The sequence below is a fragment of the Temnothorax americanus genome, unplaced genomic scaffold (assembly GCF_048541705.1).
Source record: "Temnothorax americanus isolate GAGA-0224 unplaced genomic scaffold, ASM4854170v1 Scaffold4, whole genome shotgun sequence".
NCBI classification, from domain to species: Eukaryota; Metazoa; Arthropoda; class Insecta; order Hymenoptera; family Formicidae; genus Temnothorax; species Temnothorax americanus.
This window is the reverse complement of record NW_027509547.1, coordinates 4,767,458-4,792,644: the sequence shown is the minus strand read 5'-3', so window position 1 is coordinate 4,792,644 and position 25,187 is coordinate 4,767,458. Positions and strand designations below refer to the sequence as shown.

The 25,187-nt window shown below is 32.9% G+C and overlaps 2 protein-coding genes across 7 annotated transcripts in view; one reads left to right on the top strand and one right to left on the bottom strand.

The window, feature by feature from the left end:
- The window catches only part of Nmdar2 (glutamate ionotropic receptor NMDA type subunit 2), a 199,763-nt gene extending 180,249 nt beyond the window's left edge, over window positions 1–19,514 (top strand). For 3 of the 6 annotated variants that reach the window (XM_077415920.1, XM_077415919.1, XM_077415923.1), the window contains 11 exons: window positions 2,284–2,431; window positions 3,296–3,479; window positions 3,801–3,940; window positions 4,562–4,674; window positions 5,360–5,644; window positions 6,211–6,392; window positions 6,772–7,007; window positions 7,504–7,697; window positions 9,872–9,991; window positions 11,178–11,279; window positions 11,878–19,514. In XM_077415920.1, coding sequence (XP_077272046.1) covers window positions 2,284–2,431; window positions 3,296–3,479; window positions 3,801–3,940; window positions 4,562–4,674; window positions 5,360–5,644; window positions 6,211–6,392; window positions 6,772–7,007; window positions 7,504–7,697; window positions 9,872–9,991; window positions 11,178–11,279; window positions 11,878–11,935 — 1,762 coding nt within the window. In that variant the 3' untranslated portion in view covers window positions 11,936–19,514. The remainder of the gene's footprint in view (window positions 1–2,283; window positions 2,432–3,295; window positions 3,480–3,800; window positions 3,941–4,561; window positions 4,675–5,359; window positions 5,645–6,210; window positions 6,393–6,771; window positions 7,008–7,503; window positions 7,698–9,871; window positions 9,992–11,177; window positions 11,280–11,877) is intronic. The other 3 variants (XR_013258467.1, XM_077415921.1, XM_077415922.1) reach the window with 3 other exon arrangements.
- A 2,472-nt stretch (window positions 19,515–21,986) lies between these two features.
- The window catches only part of LOC143902367 (uncharacterized), a 109,752-nt gene continuing 106,551 nt past the window's right edge, over window positions 21,987–25,187 (bottom strand). The window contains exon 6 of the mRNA XM_077415201.1: window positions 21,987–24,836. Coding sequence (XP_077271327.1) covers window positions 24,719–24,836 — 118 coding nt within the window. The 3' untranslated portion in view covers window positions 21,987–24,718. The remainder of the gene's footprint in view (window positions 24,837–25,187) is intronic.

The following is a 25,187-nucleotide window of genomic DNA, read 5'->3' as shown; positions in this document are numbered from 1 at the left end:
TTATTTCTCTTTTCCATGTTTTTTTTTTCCTGATAACGCCTTGTTTTTGAAAAATACATTGTTATCGATCAATTATTGATCATTATTGTATGACATATTGAATACGCCAAGAACGAAAATAAAACAAATGGAAAAGAAAAATAATTGCTAACATTTTAATTTATTTGCGAAAAATATTTGTGAGAATTTGTTACGGGCGTAATTTAAATATACGTGTTCCCTTTTCTAAATTTTAATGAAATTTTTTAACAGATTTGTATTATCTTCTATTACCTTCATTGATAAATTTATACCGTTTAAATATCTCATATTTTAAATTTTAATCTCCAATATTTCGCTACAACAATAAAAATGAAAAAAAAACCTTTGTTCTGCACTGGCCGCCACGCTAAATGGAGCACGGCGTCTGTAAAGTGATGTCGGCAAACTTTTAATCGGCAATTTGAAGTAACGCTTCGATGAAATCGGTCACATTCATTCGGCCGCAAATAAACTGCATTGGAACAATAATTATTTGAAACAATTATTACTTGCTACCGCCAATTTAAGTAATCTACTATCGGGGAATCGATACACGCATGGTTAATGTATACTTGTTTCAAAACGTGTTTAATTCATATTGCAATCAAACCTATATGAATTTTCCGTATTAAACTAAAATTTGTATATGTTTTTTAAACACTCAGGAAGAGAAACAATATTAATCGATGTTTAATATCCTGCAAACAGTGTGTAAAATTTCTACATCAGACAATTCATTATAATTTGAGAAGGGTTATATACGCACGGCCTGTATAAATTTTTACGATCAATTTTTATAATAGAGAAAAATTTATTATGCGGTTCTTTAAAATCTGTTCCGTTATATAGTTTAGTTGATATAATTGACATAGTTTGATACAATTCCGTTTTATCGTTGATACTGTTATATCAATAAATGCAATAAAACTGATGTTTATTTATTATAAAAATTATATTATATTTCAAATTGTAAGGATAATTGATATATCTTATCAAACTGTTTCCTAATACAATGGAATTTTCGTGACTGTAATATTTTCATTTTAAATTCTTTTACTGCTAGTATTTTCTTAATCCATATATATATATTAGATATTATTATATTTTCTAAAATAATATATTATTTTCTTCTTCCTTTTTTTAAATTTAGGGGAATTGACCTACTTCAAATATTTAATCTTTTTTGGCTTAAGAGAAACCACCAAAATCCATTTACCTTTAATATGATTGTCTTTCGCTTTCTATTTTTACACCCTTTATACTTTGTTTATCTTAATAATATTGCGCCCTTAGTGTATTAGCATTAATCACGACTTAGACTATATTGTGCACAAAAAAATTTAATGTTACTCTCAGAGTAAATCTTGTTAGTTGTATATGTCAGATGCATGAAAAGGCTTCATTCTGAGAGGCGATTTTCTCAAAAGGCAGCTAACAATGGCTGTCAGTTCTTGCTTCAACGACATCTGACCCGAATGGCACAGCTGCGGTGAATTTAATTGCACCTTGCTTACACTGAGATAAAGAATGACTCAAGATCGTTTAAAAAACGATCCAAAATTCTTGAGGCGAAAAATCAGGACGCTTAAATGGAAAACTTTTCAAAGTGTTTCATTTCTTTAAGAAGGGGACTGAAGTTTTATTGAATACATTATATTTTATTTTTTATATAAAAGTTTACAACTTAAAATGAATTTTGTCTATTATGCGAATAATGTAATTGAAATTCTCTGATGAGCGAAATATTGTTTTAAAACAGTTTAAAATATCAGACTTTGATGTATATTCCTTCTAATTTATTTTCTTCTAATACTTATTGCTCGCAAAAATGATATAACTCGATTTATGCGGTTTCTTAATTTTCTCTTTAACTTTTACGTCTTTATTTTGTTACGAGCATAAATTCTATGTCGTAAAAATTCTTATTTACAATATATATACAATTTTATAAATTAATATTTTAATTTCGTTTTGTTCAGACATTTTTCATATGAATATCTTTTACGAACAAATTATATTTTCTTACTTATCTTCTGTAATTCTTAGAAGAAATTATACATTTTTTTAACGTGTTGCAATAAATTATATGCACTGAAGTTGTGTATGCGATAATGTAAAAAATCTCTCTTAAGACTTAAGGAATCCTTTACTGTTTATTATATTCCCTTCCGAGAAGTTGTACGTGCGAATATATAAAATACACGCCATTTTCCATATCAGATACAGATATTGCCGTTCACGAGCTCTCGTTTTACGTTCCAGAATGGATTTTCAATCGGCGCAGAAGAATGAAACCCTTTTTCAGTGTTGCAGCGGATTTTGCATCGATCTGCTGCAGAAATTTTCCGAGGAAATTGGTTTCACTTACGAGCTCGTAAGAGTGGAGGACGGCAAGTGGGGTACTTTGGAGGTAAGCTCGAGCAAAATTCATGAAAGGTGCTGCTTACTTACGTCGCAGACGGAAGATAAATGTGTCTTGTAATGCAACGAGAAAATTCCCGCGTAGCATTTACCGCATCCGCAAACGGTGCGCTCGTTTCTTCTTTTGGAACGGTTAAAATTTCTGTCCTTTCATGTCTACGGTAGGCGACTAACACCAAGCAAGAAAAATGTAATGCGGCTTGGGCATGACTGATTGCTTTGTATATCTCTATCTTTACATATCTGATAAATTTGTTGAAAATAAAAAAAAATAGAGAAAGGAATTGCGCTTCACACTGTTGCAACCCTATAGATTTAGTACTGTGTAATTTTAAAGCCCAATTATCTGACGATAATAATTCTCTGCAAGCACGTGTATTGACTCAGCCATTGATGACTATTATTACGAAATGTACGCATGAATGAGCTTCCGACGCGTTTAATTTCCGCTGCACAAAAGTTGCTTCCATCGATGCAACGATATTTACGCTTCAGCGACAGCTTGAATGGCCTAAAAACAAATAATTTTCCATTTATCGTGCGTCCTAATCACGTTATCGCATTATCATCATTTCGCATTTCTCTCTCGCGAGACTGTATTAAATTACGATCATTGGCACTGAAAATAATAAGAAAAAAAATACCCGTTTAAATCTTGCATAGCATGCAAAATTCTGAGTGTTTTATTCCGTTTTATAGAATAATATATTTTTACATTTAAATTTACTTACATTAAATAAAATTAACTTACGTTTATTTATTTACGTTCTGTTTCTTTCGATAAAAACAATTTCGGTAATCGACTTTCTCGCAAATTTAACAAACGTCACGATTTATCAACAATTATACGCAGAATGGGAAGTGGAACGGACTTATAGCCGATTTGGTCAACCGGAAGACTGACATGGTGATGACTTCGTTGATGATCAACTCGGAAAGAGAAGCGGTGGTCGATTTCACTGTACCTTATATGGAAACTGGTATCGCCATTATTGTAGCAAAAAGAACAGGCATAATATCGCCCACTGCATTTTTAGGTGAGAATTGTATTTATATTATAGAAACTGCTCCATAAACAATCGATACTTATAATAACATGTTTGCAAATCGGCAATATATGTCTAAAAAATACATCCTCTCTTTATTATGAATACACAATGTTACATAAATTGAGCAAAATATTTTCGGAGGCAAATAGTAATATTATTTCGAAACATTAATATTGCTACATAAATTAAGGGAATATTTATACAAAAGCAGTAATTTCGTACGAATCGTTACCGGACGAAAATACGCGGCGAATGTCGCGGTAATGCTGAAACGAAAATCAGTTTAGCATCTAACAATGCAATTTTCAGAACCATTCGACACGGCTTCGTGGATGCTAGTGGGCATTGTTGCCATACACGCTGCGACGGTAATGATACTACTCTTTGAATGGGCATCACCCTCTGGTTTCGACATGAAGGTAAACCCTTCAGGCGCTGCGCAAAAACTGGTATTTTTTATTTCGCTTTTTATTAACTATATGTATATATGTTTCTACCTCGTTCGCACTTTTACCTCTCAATGCACAAATGTCACAATTAGAATAGTAACTAATTAATTCCAATGCATCCTTCGGTGTTTGTCAGTAGAAAAATAGAAAGCATATGTTTATAGAATAATGTTATACCGACTTCTAATTTGCAGTTGTTTCATACAATTTTATATAATTAACAAAAATTTCTTCCAGGAATCTATTCATTTATGTGTATTTTTTATCATTACATAGACAGTGTGTGATATTTCCTATAGAATTATATAATACGTGATTTTTTTTTCCAACGTGCAGTTATGTATGATTATTTGTTTTGCATGTATGTTGCACAAATTCATAAAAGTCACTATGTTCTTACATAAACTAATGATATTGTCTAAACATGTGTTCTAATATAAAAGATGTTCTAATAATCATAATCGTCAAATTAAATTTTTAATTGGAAAAAGCGAGATAACGATATGCTAATTTTCTTATAACGTGCATATGAACAGTTTGAAGTTTTGTTCGTGTTAATGTTATTATTACACGTTAAATTTTGTAAATGTTAATGCGTTATCGATTTTTTTTCTTCTGCAGAAAAATCCATCGACAAACCATCGATTTTCGTTCTGTCGCACGTACTGGCTGGTTTGGGCCGTATTATTTCAGGCTGCCGTCCATATCGACTCTCCCAGAGGATTTACAGCCAGGTCAGTGAAAAGGATCCCTTTCCCCAGGAACGTCGTTCTCCCGACGAATTTTAATTACCGACGCGAGATAGAACTCGAGCGACAAATTAGTCTTCCGCCTCTTTGCTTAACCATTCGAGATCGGTCGCTGCGCATAAATGTTCCCGAGCAAACATTTGCTTGCGACAACCGTTCTAAAATGTAAATTACTACGACTACTTATAAATCGTCAATCATATTGACTCGAATCCAAAATAATTTGATGTAAATTATGCAGTATGCCGATCCAGCTCGAATTTTGTGAGTCAAATTAATTTAATTAATTAAATTTGATTTGAGTAAAATAATATTTTGAGGCAAATCACAGTTATAAGGTTAAAAGGAGATTAAAGATAGAAGTTTGTTAAAATTAAATATATGCCTCGGAAACAAATTGCATACATTAATTTTGAATATTTATTTCACTGTTGAAACTAATAACATGCATGTAATGTAACTGGAGAATTCCTACATAAAGACACTAATTAAATTAATATTAAAACATTAATTAACAAACAATTATCTTGTCGACTAAGCAATGCGTTTATTAATTCTCATAAACATTGCAAAATATCTAGATTTAAACATTTATAACATACATGCCTGACTTGAAAAACATAATTTGTAAAAATTGTTAATGCTAAATGTCAATATACTATCTACATAGATTTATGACAAACGTCTGGGCATTATTTGCCGTGGTCTTCCTCGCCATTTACACTGCCAATCTGGCTGCCTTCATGATCACGCGGGAAGAATTTCACGAGTTCAGCGGTGTGGACGATCATAGGCTCGCTAAGCCCTTTTCCCACAAACCCATGTTTAAATTCGGCACGGTACCATGGAGTCACACAGACAGTACGCTGGCAAAGTACTTCAAGGAGATGCACTCTTACATGAGGGCTTTCAACAAAAGCAGTGTTGCAGATGGGGTCGAAGCTGTCATCAGTGGGTAAGCAATCTTGTGATATAACTTTATTTGTCAACATTTATGTTATACAATTAAAAATTGTATCTGGGAAACAGAAAGAAAAATTGAAGCAAGAAATGAAACAATTATTTAAAAATAACACAGTAGCATAGCAAATTTATATTTTAATAAAAAAATTTCTTTTTTATGTAAACGATTTGTATGCAGATATTTATTTAAAAAATACAATTTTGGGCTTGTATGATTTTTATTTAGCGCACATATTTTGTATAAAAAAATTGAAGAAAATTTTAATAACTAAAATAAAACATTTTATTTGATTCATTTATATGTTTGTGTTACATATGAAAACGCATTTTAACGTAGTATTTTGCATAAACAAATACATCGAATTAAAATTGATCAAAGAAATAGGAATTTAATCATCTCTAAAGTGGGGGATCTTTTACATCTAAAATTCTATAATATTATGTATATAAATTTAAACAAAAGTCCCTTGACATTGGCTTCGTCGTAATGCCAATTTAAAATATTTTTACGGAGATATACTGAGGTATAGAATAATCTGTTATAACTTTTGTATATAGAGATCTGGATGCGTTCATTTACGACGGCACGGTCTTGGACTATTCGGTCGCCCAGAACGAGGACTGTCGACTGCTAACAGTCGGGTCATGGTATGCCATGACGGGATATGGTCTGGCGTTCTCCAGGAACTCAAAATACTTACAAATGTTCAACAAACGGCTGTTGGACTATAGGGATAACGGTACTTTTATGCTCCAAATCTTTTTAAGCGTAAAATATTTTTACATCTAAAAGTTTTTCCTGTGTGTGTGTGTGTGTGTGTGTGTGTGTGTGTGCGTGTGCGTGTGCGTGTGCGTGTGCGTGTGCGTGTGCGTGTTCGTGTGCGTGTGCGTGTGCGTGTGCGTGTGCGTGTGCGTGTGCGTGTGCGTGTGCGTGTGCGTGTGCGTGTGCGTGTGCGTGTGCGTGTGCGTGTGCGTGTGCGTGTGCGTGTGCGTGTGCGTGTGTGTGTGCGTGTGTGTGTGTGTGTGTGTGTGTGTGTGTGTGTGTGTGTGTGTAAAATATATGGATATATGTAAATTTTACTCGACGGATCGATTTCTACGTCATTCTATCAATTCTAGGGGATCTAGAGCGATTGAGAAGATACTGGATGACCGGGACGTGTAAGCCCGGGAGAGAAGTACAAAAGAGTAGTGATCCGCTCGCTTTGGAGCAATTCTTAAGCGCATTTCTCTTACTGATGATGGGAATTCTTTTGGCGGCATTCCTTTTACTTTTGGAACATTTATATTTTAAATACATCAGGCAGCACCTGGCGAAGAGCGACGACGGTGGCACATGTGCTATTTTTAGCCTAGTAAGCATCGCGGATTTTAATATTGCAAGAATCTCGTTATTTCCTGTGCTATTTCTGGAACTAGGTCATTCTTAGCTTCAAAATTACCTACAGCTAGTGATAAATGTTTAAATGTTAATAATATTTTTTCAAAAATATGTAACCAATAATCTAAACTGACTGTTTTTTAATAATGATAGAAATTGTATAGCTTTTGAGCAAAAGAATTTAATTAATAACAATCTACTAGAATTTAATAACAATTAAATATAATACAAAATAAATGTTTGAAACGTTGGCAATAATTGATAAAAGGATAAAATTCCACATGTAACAACATTTTAAAAGAAATTTTCCAGAAATATTCCTAAAATTCTTTACAAATATATATCTGCAAATTTATATACATATATATTTTTATCTTATTCGATAATATCGATTTCCATATACTCCGGAAGATTAGTATTGGAATGAAAACTTGAAGAGGATAATAATATGCAAAATGTCTTATTTAAAGAGCGTAGGGAAGTCCCTGACCTTCCGTGGTGCAGTGTACGAGGCGCAAGATATCTTGAGGCATCACAGATGCAAGGATCCGATCTGCGACACCCACTTGTGGAAGGTCAAGCACGAGCTCGACATGGCCAAGATCAGGATACGGCAGCTTGAGAAGGATCTCGAGGCCCACGGAATAAAGCCCACCCAGACCAAGTACGCTCCGCCCTTCTCCTAATACCGTTTAATTCCGTATTAAGCTACGAAAGTACTCGACTGCACCGGGTATTTGCAATGCGATCGAGCGAAGAGCTGAATTGATCAAGTTTGAATCGCACGGTTTGCGAAGACAGAGGCTTGCCCTTTTCAATGATCAGTCATGCTATTCGATTATCTTTGAACTCGGTCGCTTAATATCCGATGAAGCGTCATTCCCTCGTGAGCAATTCGTTCATAACAATTTTCCGTTCGACTGATTTTATTTCTTTCTCTACTAAAATAGGAAGAGTTCGCAAAGAGTTTTGAGAATAAATCGCTTTGATATTTGCGTCAGACGTCTGCATGACAAATGAGGGGTATTGTCTGATATGATTAATCTTTTAATGCCGGAATTTTCTCTGAATTGAAACGTCACGGTTATGTATGATGAAAAAATGAAAATCTAATATTACGAGTTACATTGATATTGCAATTTCTTGATACTGAACGATAAAAAAATATGGTGTTTTTTTAGCATAAAAATAAAAGTGAATCAGTATTGCTTAATATCTAGCCGCAATAACTTTCTATCCAATTTCAGCGCAAATATGCACAGGAAAAATTAAATGTATTTATATTTTAAACGCGATTTTTTTTTGTTTTTTAGTGTATATTTAAGGATATTATAAGTACTGTTATACATCTCAAATAAGAATATAATGCTCATAAAAACAATTTAAAGGGGTTAAAGAAATAAGAATTATTTGTGAGAGGTATTTTCTTCTTTGACAATTATATCAAAACATTTTACTCAGCAATAATTAATACGACATTGAAAGATTAATTTACACAATTTAATCGAGTGATAAAATGTTTCCGCTGCAGAAAACGAGACGTTCAAACCGCCGACTAAAATTACGCATTTATTTTTCTCTAGATTACGATTTATGCTTTCACGAACGATACTTTTCGCAGAGTGCTGTCGCTTGTTTTCTATCCCCGAAACGGGAAATCTTTGTTCTAGAAAGCTTTCTTTTGAGTCTCTTCATCTTTCTACACTCTTTGCTTTCCACTCTCTTCCGGAAATTACTTCGCAAAGCGGAAGTGGACCCGTGATAAAAGTCTACGCATGCAGTTGCACAGTTACATATTCTACCTCTGTCTTTGTTCTAATATCTTGAACAAACTTATGCTCGGTTCTCCATGCAAATTTCTGCGTTAAAGTTTAATTACTGCGGAAATCGTTGTACAAGTAACAACGTTGAAGCCCGTATATCCCTTAAGACGAATTTTGCGGGCCGAGTTTAAGTAGTAACCTATTTTCTAACGTCACTTGGAATCTTGTTTGCACAGCATGCATCTATTTATAATAGGGCGAAACGTGCGTTTTCGGTGAGACGTCAAATCACGTTGACGTCTTTTAATATCGCGCTTAGAGATTTTATCACGTTTTCTTCTTTTCTTCGCGTTCTCTTTATTGCTTACAGGATCTTTCTTTGATTACTGCTTTACATTAAAATTGCATAAATTAAATGCAATATTAAATAGCATTTATTATTAATGGACATGTTGATATATATAGTTTCTTTTTTCTTTGGCACTTGAAGAAATTTTAATTTAAGTATATATTTCTTGGAAAATATATATAAATTCTTAAATAGTTATATTATTGGTGAAATATTTTAATAAATTGTATTTATATGTATATATAAACATTTTATATTTACTTCGAACATTGCGAAATTAAATTTGCATTTTTTGTGAGAAAAAATATAATAACGGGGAATTTATTTAGATAAATTTAATTGAAAACGCTCGCTTTGCGACTTCTATTTAGTTTCGGTAACATGTATATTGTGTACACATTTATGCTTACATACGTACGTTAATATCCTATCGATTTATTAGCACGCGCACTTGATTCTCTATTGTCCGTCTGCGGGGGGTATCGCACGCTCACTGCGTAGATAATTGGAAAACCTATTCTTGTTTCGTTGAGAAGCGAATCCATCGTCATGTTTGACAATAAAAGAAAAAAAAACTTTCCACGAGAGTGGCGGAGTATACATGGGGTGTCTCGGGGGTATCGTTTTGAACGGGAAATGGTTTATTTGGGTCATGTTAAGCGATAATTGGTGGTTCGACGACGTGAGAAGGAAGCCTGGCACATATCCACGTCGGTTTTTTTAAAGGAGGAAATCTGGAAATCTTGGCTGGTGGCGAGGGTGCTTCCAAAGTTCGGACCGCTATAATACACCACCGGAGCCCATGGCGATGGAAGCTCCGCATCCGCTACCGCCATACTTCGATTCGTAAGTCCGCAATGCCAAACTACACACAAGAACGTTCAGTGACGCAGGAACTAAAATATTCTTTTCGTTGAAGCTTCAATAAAATTATCTTTGTTGTAATAATTTAATTTGTCATAATTGCTTGGAAAAGAAAGTTCTGTTAGCGATGCTACTCTGAATGATTTTATGTCTTTGCCATCTTATAACAACACAACGACATTTAACACAACTCATACAAAACATTCAATATATTCTAGCTGTTCAACAGTTACCATCAATTGCCTCTATCTTTTTAAAATTGATCGGAACCTATTCTGCAGCGCGGGACATAATCGTGACGCTAATGAATTGCTCTATACAGAACTATAGCAAATTCCTCTCGCAAAGCCCTCTTCTCCCTGAACGTCAAACCATTGAAATCCTTTTTACATAATTACACTCCCACGACACAATTGGCACTCACACTTTGGAATTTAGTTAACGTTCCTACGTCACTGCAATCGGTCTCACATGGTGTAGCAAAAGATCGTTCCACCGATCGATGAAAATTTTGCCACGACTCGCGCGATCCCGCGAGGCTCCGTTGTTTCGTAAACTCGCGCGACCTCCGTTCCCCTTGACATCACTTTATCTATAATAATGAAGAAAAGAGAATGTGTGCAGCGAAAGAAGAGAGCCTCGCTTACAATTAGAGAGACCAATCGGTAGAATAACAGGGATGTAGAGATTGGGTATTAGTCCGCTTTTCGCTTCTCTGTAGATTGGTAGATCGTCTTTTGCATAAGTTACGCATCAAGTATCTCTCGCTCATTACATTTTCGTGTAGTTCTTATTATCACGGACTTGTTCTTTTCTTTTTTTTTTACTTTAATGTGCTCGAGAGCATGGCATGCGAGTTTTCAGGAGGAAAATAGTTAGATAACTTGGGCGTGTCGGTGCCAACAGTGTGCGCATTATAGGTAATTACCTGTGGTGGTTTGTGGCGGTTAATCGATTAATTACCTATAATGTCCGACAGCGACGACGAGACAATGACGCGGGATGAAAATTAAATCGGGCTGTGGCTGTGGGAATGTTGAGAAAGTGCCGTGACCGGGGTGAAGACGAGAAAGACGGAGAGCATGATAAAGTTTACTTTATACGTGTAGGAGGCAACTTTCGCGGTGTTACGATGGCGATGACATAATTCCCGATCGTTTATATTCAGGTACATAGATGCCGTCGAGGTTGCCCGTCCGAGGGATATGAGTAGAAACCATGTGGTCAGTACAGAATACGCCGAGACGTTCTTGCCCACGGAGATTTACAGGTAAAGACCAGGATTTACGCAGCGTTGTGGATCGGAAAGACCGATTACTAAAATGCGATATTACTCATTATAAAATGTCTATTAAAAATTTTACAAAATAAATTTTATATATACAAAAATATTTATAAATAAAATAGACTATTAAAAATTTTACAAAATAAATTTTACAGAAATATTAAAATTTTACAAAATGAAATTTTTTAAATGTACCTTTCAATTGTTATAAATTTATGATATATGCATTGAAAGCGTATATGGTTTACCATTAATTTTATTATAATAAATAATGCATTACATAGTGACACAAAATCTATCAAGCTTCACGTATTTTTGTATTTAAATGTATGTAATTGTATTAATTGTTGGACATATTCGATTTTTATTTATTTCCTGGTAACAAAGTGCCTGTATTTATATGTAAGTAGTATATTATATTAATGTAGCCAATTCTAAGCACAATGATTTTCGTCCTTTATACATTTCGCATCAAAGCTATTATTTTCTTGAAGTTTTATCTTGCCAATATTGCATTGCTCAATTACTTATTTATGCCATTCGGAAATGCCTCGAATTTTATGAAAGCGGTTGTTTGTCACAGGATTCCGGATGATGATGCGACCAGGACAGAAATCGCCGAAATGGAGACAGTTCTGTGATCGTAAGAGGATCGGCTTCAGTCGCCCAATCGCGCCACGATGGAAGCGTATGTGGGACCGACTGAGAGGCCCTTTGAAGACTCCAGAAACGATGCGATTTAAACAAAAATCGTGTCTTGTTGCTCCTGCCTCGAACAACGAGCCTCACCCACATCAATTTTTCGTTCGGACGAAGACGCTGATCCGCTGATATCGATCCTCAGAAACTGTCGTCGCGCGCGCGGTAAAACAACGAGAGGAGGAACGTCGTCAGTGCCTATCAATGATCGAAAATCAACTATAGTGACCAAGAAGACATCACTCGGGGATATTTTGTGACTCGAGGAAGTGCATTTGTTGTTGACATTTGCGTTACGCTCCTGAGAAATGCATCCTTTGTGTCCTTTGAAATATCAGAAGGACTTGCGTGGCAGTTGCATTCACACAACAATAGTGATCGTTGCGAGGAAATGTCTCAGAAAATTACTGAATCTTCGGTGATGGTCGGACGAGCACTCGATAATTGAGCCGGATTTCGATCTGCGAGGGATTTATTTTTAACAACACGATTGACAAGGCATGTCATCGAAGATAACTGCTTCGCGCTCACGTAGTTGTGTGCACATGCAAAGATTTGTTTCAAAATTTCAAACCTGTGCCTAAAATCGTCTGGACACGGCTCGTGATGCACTAGATGATCTATTAGGCGTTCTGAAATGTGGTTAGTAATTTGATAAGAACAAAATAAAACTTGCAATTTTTTTAGAATACTTTGAGATACGACTATCTCACTGAAACAACAAATTTCCGTTAAATGTATAATTTTTTTATTAAATACTCATATTTTTATAATTACAAATTAATCAGTAGTAGAAATTTCTATAAAGATATTTATTAGTGAAATTTTTGCAGAGAAACAATTAGAACATCACTTTATCCATGATGCATTTTTGTTTATTTTAATCCTAATTTTTTATTAACTTTGCATTCCTCTTTGATATTTATCTCAATACTTTATTTACTTATTTTACTGCAATTTTTTAAGAGTATAATTTGCCTTTTATTAAAAAAAACTTGAATCTATATTTTAATATTGATTTTCAATCTAATTTTTATAATATGTTCTATTTATAATTATAATTTTAATTCATACTATATTATTTATAAAAAAAAAACAGTTACATTATTTTTATAAAGACTTATTACATTTTTAAGTATATTGTATTATGTATGTATGTATATCGAAATATGTACAACATATATACATATATTTTTATTATTTAAGCAGTACCATCAGTACATTTTTTTATATCTTACTTCTACTTTAACTTGTCTCATTTTTTGCCTTGTCGTCTTTTTATTTTAATATATTTATGTTTTTCATATTAAAATATAATTATTTAGAGGCGTCACCAGTGCAAGAAAGACAATTGGAAAAATTTCAATTACTACTGACAGCTGGAACCAAGGTCACGGAGGAAAAGGCACATATTTATTCAGGCACCAACAATGCAATAGATAGTTATAAAATTCCTAAATCTTTTAAAAAGGACATATTCAACTTTGTACGAACTCGTGCCAGTTTTCAAATAAGTGTCATATGGTAATACGTCGATGCGAACGATACGAAAAGATTCAAAAATTGAGAAACCTAATCGATATCTTGATGGAAAATGTCAAATTGTACCATACGAAATACTTATATGATATCTAAGCCTGTATGTCGAATAAAATTAGTGTTAATGAGTTCGCATAACTATAAAAAAATAATATATATATATATAGTATGACATATAATATATATATATATTTAATATGGTTACATACACAATGAAATATTCTAAAAAAATGAACCTATTTGAAGACGTAATGTGCTCAAAAACAAGAAGTAACATATATAAATATGAAATAAAAATCGAACCATAATGCGCGCGTACCTATCGTGGAGTGTCAGGACAGGTTATTTTTAAATAGGAAAAAGAAAATATCAAGCAAATAAACATAATCAATAACAAAAATAAGATAACAATGATAGTTCAGTGAATCAAAAAGATAACGAACGAAAAACTAATAAATGTTTCGGTCTGTATTAATAAAACACGCGTGATATCTAAAATTGTGATTTAAGTCGAATCTGCAGAAAAACGATTAATCGATAACAATTTACTATTCTTACATGTTTCGCAGATATTTTGCAAATAAACTATACGTAAATTTTATACATTTTTGTAGACCGCGTAAGTCTCTTTAATATTCTTGAAGAAACGGAATGTCGTCGCGATCTTTGACACAACGTCCTGACAATCCGCAATAAATGATGATAACTCGAAATAACAAACGAAACCCTTCGAGCGAATTCGAGTTTCACGTGCGCATCGGATTCGAGACTTAAGATGAAAATTTTAAGACTTATGTCGCTGTATATAATAACTGCATTTATTCGTATGAACTTTAAAGTGAATTGCAGGCTACAGTATTTCTTATCAAAAACTGAAACATAAAATATTCTATCGCAATTATGTGTGCAAGATAAAATCATTAATCATTATAAAGTATTGAAAATATTTTAAGAAATCATTTATTATCATCAATTTACAAGAAAAATTGAAATGAGATATTTTTATTAAATTAAAATTAGATATAATTACGACAAATAGAGCTTTATAATAAAACAATCATTCTGTTAAATTAAATTTGTAGTTTATTTCTAAATAAAAAATATCACGACTTGAAAGAAACCTTAAGATAGCCTTAGTTTTATTGAATTGTATTGGATAATTTTACCATTATTTTTTATTATTTGTAGAAAAATTTACATGTTAATTAAAATATATTGATTTAAAAATAGAAATTTCATACATATAAACATGCATTAATTATAAAATTTATAAAATTTTCTGATATAAATTTTATTATTACGCATTAATTTTAGAAATATGCACTTAATTTATATTAAGTACAAATCCAAATATATATATTTTTTACAATAAAATTTGTAGTGAGTAAGAATATTATTAAGTTTATGTTTATTTTTACTGTTTTTAGGAAATTATACTTTCCAGACTTGCAATGCACGTTAAGTTATACACGCGGAATGAAATAGAAATCAGAGCATACTTTGTAAGAAGAAATACGAAAGGCCTCGAGATGATCGCGATCAGTTCCGCGCTTAATCCCATCCATAAAATCATTAACTATACGTACTAATTATTGTGCGATGTGCGTGCGTGGATGCGAGTTGGGACGCAAATCCTCGTCATCCGCGGAGTATTTTAAGAAATACATTGCTGTCAGAAGAAAACATGTTGTTATTGTTGTTGTTAAAGATAAAGGGAAATGTTACGTTGTTAAGTCAAATGCGAGATAATTATCCTCAGAGAGTATTGGCATGGCGTATTGGAATGTATTATGATAATAATGGAGCCGGCAGGGTCACTCGAGTTTCTATGTGCTCGGACATTCACGCAATTGATGATCTTACACGTTTCGATATATTTGTATGTCTATTGAACGTGTAAGAAAAATATATGTAATTTAAATGATTTAAATTTTTAGGGAACATTTTTTATTTCTCACGAAATCTTTCTATATGTAAATATTAAATTTGTTTTATCGTGTGTGTGAATTATTCTATTTAAAATAATATTTTTTTTTTATTATTTTAACTCTAATTTTGTTATAGATTCTCACTTATATGTAAATATAATTTATAATAACTTTTTTATACTTTATAATAATAGAAATGACTTTATTAAATTTCTGAGAGAATTTATACATACACTAAACGGGTATTACAGCACATAAGTACGCGTTGGATGTTCGAGACGTTTAATAAAAATTGCAAACGTAAATAAAAGAAAAAACGTGCGATATTTGAATACTCCAAAGCTGATTATGCCAATACTGCCAGCTCCAAGCTATTACATACATATGCCATATGATTCTAATTAAACTTCTAAAGTTAAGGTCCTTATGTACATGAAATCTTTTTCACACGCGGAGGTCTCATTCCTATGCTGAAAACTCGTGCGGGCGTGTGGAATGGATCTAATCCTCTTACTAGGTCTGAGTGGAGTGCAAGGCTTTATAACAAAGATTTTCGATCTTTGTTGATTTCAGAGTGCATTTGTGCGCGATTCGCTCAGGCGAGGAGAACTTTCCACACGTGCAATTCCTCTTCGCTTTACGTCTCAGCTGTTATAAATCCCCGCTGCATCAGCTGCATGCACACGTGCATTCGTAAGCTTGCACCTCCCGATTATGTTAATCCATACGAGCGACCGTTCTTCACAAATGCAAAGTGCCCCTGCATTTCGGTCATTTTTCGTTGGAAGGTGTGCGCACTGCTCGCAATCTATCGCGGTATCGCTCGAACTTGCGCGGTGAGGAAGCGCCTCAAATATGTCGACAATAGTCCTCTTAATCAAGTGGATTATTGTGCACTCTATCATGCGGCACAATTGTTTACGTCGACGCAACGATTAGCGATCCATTAACTTAATTAGCTAATAAGACTAATAGGATGGAATAATCGTACAATTTGATTTATCGATCAATCATCATTAAACGCTAATGGAACATGCGAGAATTGATGTGTACGCGAAAATTATGCGGATGAATTGTAACACATGTTCCCTGTCGCTTCTTTCAATATCGCTCACAACGCGATTAACTTGAGCGTCTATTGAAACTGCAGTGTAAACGCTGCGGACGATGCGACTTAATTAATTAATTTTATATGTGAATATATATATGCCGTGGGCCTTTATATATCGAATGTGATGTTAAAGCAGTCACTATTGATCGTGGAGCGACGTTCTCCAGACACTGCCTAACTTTGAGCTGGTTTTTACCTACGGCGAGGTGACTGACGCAGCGATGCAGCGTGTAAATTGCGAAAGAAATTGAAATCGACTACGGGATAATATTATGAATCAATTTACATTTGTCAGATGTTTCCTTTGTGCTCCATCTCGTAGGTTTTATAAACGAAAATAAGTGTAGCAAATTACACCTCTGCGCAAAAGTTTGTTTCCTGCGAGTTACAATCTTATATGCGAATAAAAGAATCGATCAACGAGAGTGCTATAAGCGAAAATTAGATTGCATTAGCGAAAGTAACTTTGCGCTACAACATAGATAAAGATCGCGTGATTATTTAATATCGAAATTAATTTGCCTATGAGCTTTAATTTAGTTAATTATATTCTTATTACTTGTGAACTATACGTTATTTTTGTTCGAAAAATATTCTTTACCATAGTGCAATGTTATCGCTACTGCAATTTCAGCTCACGTTACGATTATTACACTTAAACTTGAACTTTGAGAGCCAAACGCGGTTAGTTGTGTGAAGTTTCCGGAAACTCTGAGATGTCTTTCCCAAAACTGCAGTTTGTTAATCTCACGTTCCTTAAACTTGGACTAGTGAGTGAATTTCACTTCTCTTTGCCAGTTAGTTCTAATTTTAATTTCTAATCCGAATATTTTGCAGATTACAAATATTAGCAAAATTTGTCTGGTATTTTCTCTTGAAAATTATACTATCGTACGATTTATAATTTGTATTAAATTATTAATTAAATGTTACATAACGTTAACTCACACGCACAACTAACCACATTTGACTCTTAAAGCCCAGTTTTGCTTGCTATTCATTAATTTCAATATCGAGAACCTTTAGTTAATTAATTATTTACATACAAATTTTTATGTTCGTAAAATTTCTTTGACGATACGCGCTTTTAATATACATAACTAAAGCTAGTCAAGAATTAGTCTTCTAATTCTCTTGCTTATATAAATCAAATTATTGCGAAACTCAATTGTAAAATGTAGGTAACAAGGACAATGCCTGTAACAACATGAAATCTGTCACAACGATTCGTCAATCAGAGTGATTGCAAAGCCCCGAAAAAAAATCACTGTGCGCACACACGAAATAGCGGCCTTAATAATTTCCAGTATGATAGTCGCTGCGAACTCTTCATACTTGTAACTATTAGACGTACACTGAATTTTTTCGAACCGAGAGTAGAGATGACGAATAACTTCCTTTCATGGTCTCTGTCGGACTCAAATCCGTCGCCTTTTAAACTTTCTATTGCTAGCCGAAACTCTTTCGATCACGATCCATTTATTATAGGTAACTATTTAAACAAAGATATTTTCTCACGTCAAAATTGAGATTGGCTAAAATTTTATATTTAAATAAAATATTTATAATTTTAGAAGTTTGTAGGCGATAAATAAAATCATATCATTCTGATTAATTGTTCGATCAAAATTTACAATATTAATACGTAGATGTTACAAAAAATTATGAACGAATAAATTTTTTGCTGAAATTTGATACCTACATCTTGTGAAAAATTGAGGTCTTATTAAATTAATCAACTTATTAAAAAATGTAGTAATATATGTTATACAAAAATAATAAATAAATATTAACGTCACTTTCTGATATTTTTCGTAAAAAATTATGAACTTACGTTGCATTGCGCGAGGATCAATACAACGAATAAAAACGCCACTTTTTAGCGACTTATGGTCCAAAGGTTATTTTATTTAAACGATAATCAAACCACATAAGTGATTAAATTCTTTTAAAACATAATTTTGTCATCTCTTAATCTAAAGTTCTCTTAAATTTTGTTCGTTATATTTTTGTATATTTTTGTATATATTAAATTATAAGTGAATTGGGCATATTTTTATTTACACATTATTCTTAAAGAGTGTACTCGCGCAAATCAACGAGAAAATCAGTTATTTATACCGCGAGCTGAATACAATGTTCGATTGTTGCATCGAAATAGTTGCGGCTACGATCTCAGAGCGCATTAACGTAAAAAAATTCTAAGACCCTAGATTAGATATGAAATCACCAAAGGCGTCACACCCGAGCGTGATGGGTCACGCCGTTTTGTGCCAACCGAAAAAAAGATTGCTGTGACATCACAATTAAAGGTATCGCCTTGAGTTATTGAGTATGTGTGCATACCAAAGGTATATGACCTCGTGTGTAGTGTATCGTACTCGTCGGTGTATTTGTACATAATGGGAAGTCTTCTCCGCTCGATAAACCCACTTGTCCTCGTTTTCCGTCTTCGAGGACTAGGATATTAGCAAACAAGAAATCCTTTAGGATTAGCCCTTTAGGCAAAGCCCTTTACATAGCAAGCGTGGCTTGGAAATGAAACCTCGCGATCGAGACTTTTGCGGTAATAATAAGGGTCCCTGCTCTTTCTCTTTTTCTGACTCTACTTCCGTCTGCCTCTCTTGGGGTCTAGGATATTGTATTCGTGTTTCTAGCCCAAGAGAGAGCAAAAGCAAAAGAACTCGTACGATATATCGTATCGAAGTGAAACTCCTGTCCGTATGGAACGACGGCGTTCATAAGTTCCGCGGCGAAAGTGAACGGGCGAGGGTGAAACTCGAACGGGACGAACGGGGTTGCTCGATCCGCGAACTTCGAGCAATTGTACTTATTTGTAACGTGCACGTCTCGGCAGAACGCGCGAACGTCAAAAGGGCTTATAAAGGAACATACGTGGTACGTGATTGTATGTTGTTTCCAATAAAACATTGTTGTTTTGTATACTAGTGCAACGGTCCTGGTTCTTTGTAAAGCGTTATCATTCTCTTAATATTTTTTTTCTCCTCTATTAATATATATAGAGTATAAAAGGAGCAATATAAAGTGATAGAACGTTTAAGAATAAATTATTTATTTTATTTATAATATGTGTGTCATATATAATAATTAATAATATATTATTTATAAGATTAAGAAAGATATAATTATGCATATCAAATTTAATTGCTGCTAAATATAACGTTTCTTTTAATACAAACAATTTTGTATTTTGTATAACATGTAAACTTTATTTCTATATTTTTTAATTAATATGTATTTATTTGTGACAACTTAGTTACGTATTAGTTACATACTAATTTCTCAATATTTTATACTTATGCATCATCATATTATTGTCTTATATATTTGCTTTCAAATTATTGTTACCAGTAACAGAAAATATAGATATGTGCTTTCTTGGTCGTCGATAAAGAAAAGAACATATAACAAGAGTTAGCGTTTATTGGTTTTGCAAATATTTAGCGAGTAGTAACGATTGTTGATAACTAAAGTAATTAAATGCACTATAGAACATTACATATTTATCGTCCTAATTGGAAGTATATTGATTTTGATATTTCTTAGATTATTATTATCTTCGTAAAATATTTATTGTTATGAATATTGTAGTTTTTATGATAAAATAGATTTCCATTTAAACTATAAACGATAAACCAAAATGGAAATAAATCTAGTAAAATAATTTATATATTTTTTATCCTGTGTGTGAATAAACAAAAAAAAATTATGTTGAAAATTGCCGAAAAATTACATGTTAACTTGCGTTAAGCGACTGCATGTATATCTCTTTTTCTTGCAAGTAATATTATTCAAAATTAACAAACTAAATTTATGAAGAAGGCAATAGTTGAATAAAACATTCAACAATGTAGAAATTGCTTTCAGTGACTGTAATTTACACGACTGTGATTTAAGTGAAATAAAAATCAGAAACATTAATCGCGTAAATCTTGCACCGTAATATACGTCAGATCTAGAAATAATGTTAGCACAATGTTTTCTCGATCGTAAATCTGTTTCACAGCCGTAACAATAGAAGTGAAATTGCGAGAAGATCGCGCAATGGTCATCCGATAAATATCTGAAAACTATGAACATACTGGTACGGTGGTCACATGTTAAAGATTTCACGCGTATCGCATTACGACAGATCCGCGTCATAAAGAACGAGAGCGGGGTCCCACTGTTGCATTGAATGTGCGTTGTTGCATACTGTTTATGGCCCTCCACGGAACCCCGGCGCTTCTCCGGTGAATCTGCATTTATTGCCGTCTAAATAAAGTGCCGCAGGCATAAATTGCTTGTTATAGTGGACGGACCCTAGCGGTGCAAATAAAACGAATCTAAATGTATACCTAAAGGCACGCCTTGTTCCTTTTTATCTCTTTATGTATCACATATATCTGCGCAAAACGGTCCAACAAGGGTAGAAATAGAAATGATTAACTGACGAATTCATTCGGCCAATGTAAATAAAACCATTAAAATGCAAAAAATGTTTACCCGATGCGCGAACGACTAGGTGATATGAATTATATTATTGCATGTGTTTGAACCGTGTAAAATAAATAAATAAAAAAGGCTCTTAGAAATAATCTACTTTGGGTCGTGATAATTACAAAGTTAAGAATCTATTATCACAAACCCAACGACTCTTTAACCATTTCTATTTTTTCTTCTTTGAATTATTTTTTTTCTCTTGAGGATACTGTAGTTTCTCAAAAATGGCGAAAAATCGACAGAATTATTAATTGGTTCTGTCAATCCAAACACGAAAGTGGAGTACCTACCCAGATGGCAATGGAGCTCCGTCGGAAACGCGACTCATGTCGACCGGAAAAATTGCGCCGCGATGGAACATCTGTAATTTCCATTAGAGTAACTCCAACTCTCTCTTTTTTGTTAGCCGTAGTTAACAATGTTACACAATATTTTCATATATTTTCTTCATTATAAGGCGTATTTCTAGTCAAGGCAAAATCAATCCTAAACATGCATACTCTCTCTATGACGCATAATAGACTAAAATTTTCTTATTTAGCATTGAGATGTTAACTTTGTTATATACGATATAAGATATCATATGTTGCATGTCGTTAAAAAAACTGCTCTTGATATTTATATTTTTCTTAAAATTTTTTTAGTAAAACCCAATAAACTTTTATTCTAGATAGAGAAGACTAGGAAAATATAATATTTAAAATAAAATATTTTTCATAAAATGAACTCATTAATTAAAAAGTAAAAATTTTTATTATTAATATAATGCAAAAGTTAAACGAATTTTAAAATAATATGTCAGAAAAATTTGTATAACACACAATCAGATCGTGTCCATTAATTATTAAAATAATTAGAATAATTATACTTTTTAATTTAATTTTCATACATAAAGTATAATATAATAATAACAAATTTTATATTATATTTTCTATTTCTCTCTCTCGTTCAATATAAATAATTTACAAATACCAATATTTTACTGTCGTAATTCCGGAAATTCAACAGTAATATTTAGCGCTGAATCAGAAAATGTGATAAACGAATTAATTAATTAACGAAACGCACATGATGTAAAATCCAGCACCAGAGATTTCACAAATTAAATTTAATATAAAAATACAAATAAATGTAAGTATTGTAAATGTGTATAAAAATGTTATATGTTTTATTTTAATAAGGGCGGAAAAAGTATAGTTAGGAAAGTTGACTTTGATGATTGGCTCTATATTAAATAATATTTTAATAAACTAAAATAATGAGATGCTTAAGCAAGTGGTAGAACACAGGCAATAGAAAAGTGTATATCAGAGAATAATTTTGATTTTATTATTTAACGCTAAAAAATGCCATGTACAACGCCGTTTTCTGTCATTTCTGACGGCGAATACATAGAATACATAGAATATAACGATGAACCCTTGTTTCATTTGCCATGAAGGCTAACTATTGTCCAAACGAGATCTATCACGATGCTCATTTATACTGTGACTTAATTTACGCAGATCGTGATCGTTATGATACTGAGCGAGCCACATTCTCACTCATCCACGCACATGCGGCTCGTCTCCAATTATAGAAGTAAAATTGGAGATAGATACGCGTGCGCCATACTAAAAAAAAATTCTGAGAAATAAAACTTGAGATCTTTAAAAATTACAGAATTTGAAATTCAAATTTCTTTTTCAAATTACGTAGAAAAGTTTATAATGCAGACGTGACAAGAATTCCATGATTTCAAATAGCCAAAAATTCAAAGAGCTTACAATTTAAATCTGAGAAGCATAAAAATTGCTCTCGAATTTATATATCCAAGAGTTCAAGAATCCTAGTTTTTATAGATTTGAGATTAGATACAAGTTAAAAAATTTTTATTTTATCTGGAATTTTATGTGATTCAAAAAACTATAAAAATAAATTAATGCATACGGACCCGATAATCTCAACACCAGTCTATTATTTTTATAAATGATTAAAATTATTGAATCAATAACGATTACGGTCGCTGCTAATAAAGCGTTTTACTGAGAAATCTAACACAATGTCACAGTAAGTAAGTAAATGACTGCACTGCTTAATACCGAACATTATAGCATCACGAAAGAGTCTTTCGGTTTATACGTACTACTAGCAATGTTACTTGCATCGAGTCATTAGCTGCGTTCCAATACCAGTACTGAAAATCTATAATGTATGTGACGTAAACTATAGATTTTCAGTGAACTGGCAGTGAATATTGGAACACAGCCATTCTAATGTGTGACGTAAATATATAATACAGTTTACGTATGTATATATATACATATACACATGTATGTTACGTACGGTGTTGGCATAATGTGTTAAGATACAATAAACTAAAGTAGTGTGGAGTTTAGCACACACTCGTGAAATTAGTAAATGTCGAAAAAAGATTATTCGACTTAATTAATTATTTTGTATGTAAGATCGACAAATTGATTCAATCGTTCTTTTAATTGCTAAATAATCGTCTAATTTGATATCGTCTTATTTAATAATAAAGATATACCTGCATGCAAGAATATATGCGTATGAAAATAATTTCTTGCACATATATTAAATCTATCGAAAATTACGAATCCTTGATTTTTTCTAATACGTATATTAATCTATGTTTTATTAGAAAATTTTTTAGTCAAGATATAATATCATGCGTCAAAAACTCTCAAATTTTCTATAATCAAAGAATCGATAGACAATCATATGGCATAGACAAACCATTTAATAATAATTTGACGTTATAGTAATGAATTAACACAAATATAATACATAAGAATATTTTATGACAATTACTGATATATCAGTATGTATTAATGTTCCTAATAATTTTTTACTTAGAATTAATAACAATAGCAAAGTCATAACAAAATTATTAGCCAATCGATCCTTCAATCGCGCTTCGACTTGTAAGATTTCACGCAGTAATCTGTAAGATCTTAATAAACAGAGGTAAAACTAAATTTAAAAAAAAATATAAACAATAAGAAATATGTAAAATACACCAATAATCACATATCTCAAGATTTACATATATATAGATATATATATTTACTTAAAATATAAACATGTAAAAAATTTTTATAACTTGCGTTTTCTCTTTTCAAAATGTTTTGTAGAAATGTAGAAATGTTAACTACCTAATAACCTTTAAATATTTAAAGCGAGACTTTTTAAATATATCAGGATTTAAATACATAATTGCATAATCTAATGTCAAGCATTCTGCTTGGAGCTGCCTCTGCACAAAGAACGAGAGAGAGAACGAATCGTTTTTCGACACTGCGAATTTATTTAACGCTCGGTTTGTCACTTGGTGATTCTTTTACGAAAAGAACTGACTGAATCGGTTGTCGTTTTGCGCACACACTCGTGAATTCAGGACGTGCAAAACGTGACAACGGTAGCGACCGGCTAATCACGCATCGTTTTCAGTCCGAGCGCACATGTCACGTCAAGTCTCTCTACCTTGCTAACTAAGTTCACTGAAACGAACGGACGGCCGATGAGAACGTCACACGCAGTTTCCTCGAGGATCACCTTGAGGACACGCCACAAACCGGTGATTTGCGCACAAATATTCCCCGGGCGTTTAGTCCCTCCCTCCGGCCTTTTTCGCAAATTGATCACTGCACCTCACAGACGAAGAAAGTCTCGAAGCTACAGGGACTGTCATTCCATTTGAGCCCTTTGCCGTCTCTGTTCCAGAGCTCCAGGCAATGCTCCTCCTCGCCATTTTCGTATCTGAAATAGAAATAAAGGTATTAGAAACAGAAGGTATTTGAAATCCGCACTATTTTTGTTAATCAATAAAAATTTGTGAGAAAGTATGTTATTTAATAACGTATTCGATCTTGGTTAAATTAATTTACAGTTATACATGTTTTCAGAAAGAAGAAGAACATGTAATATAATTTCGTATTATATAAATGTATTATAATCACGTAAATATTGAAAACATTGCAATACAAAAGATTAATATTTCTCCAAAGTCATCGAAATTGAGTTTCTTTCTTCATTAAAATTAAAGCATGTTCCTCGCTAAAGATCCCATAAAAAAACTCAAAAACTTTCACCGGAAACGAATTCTAGTAT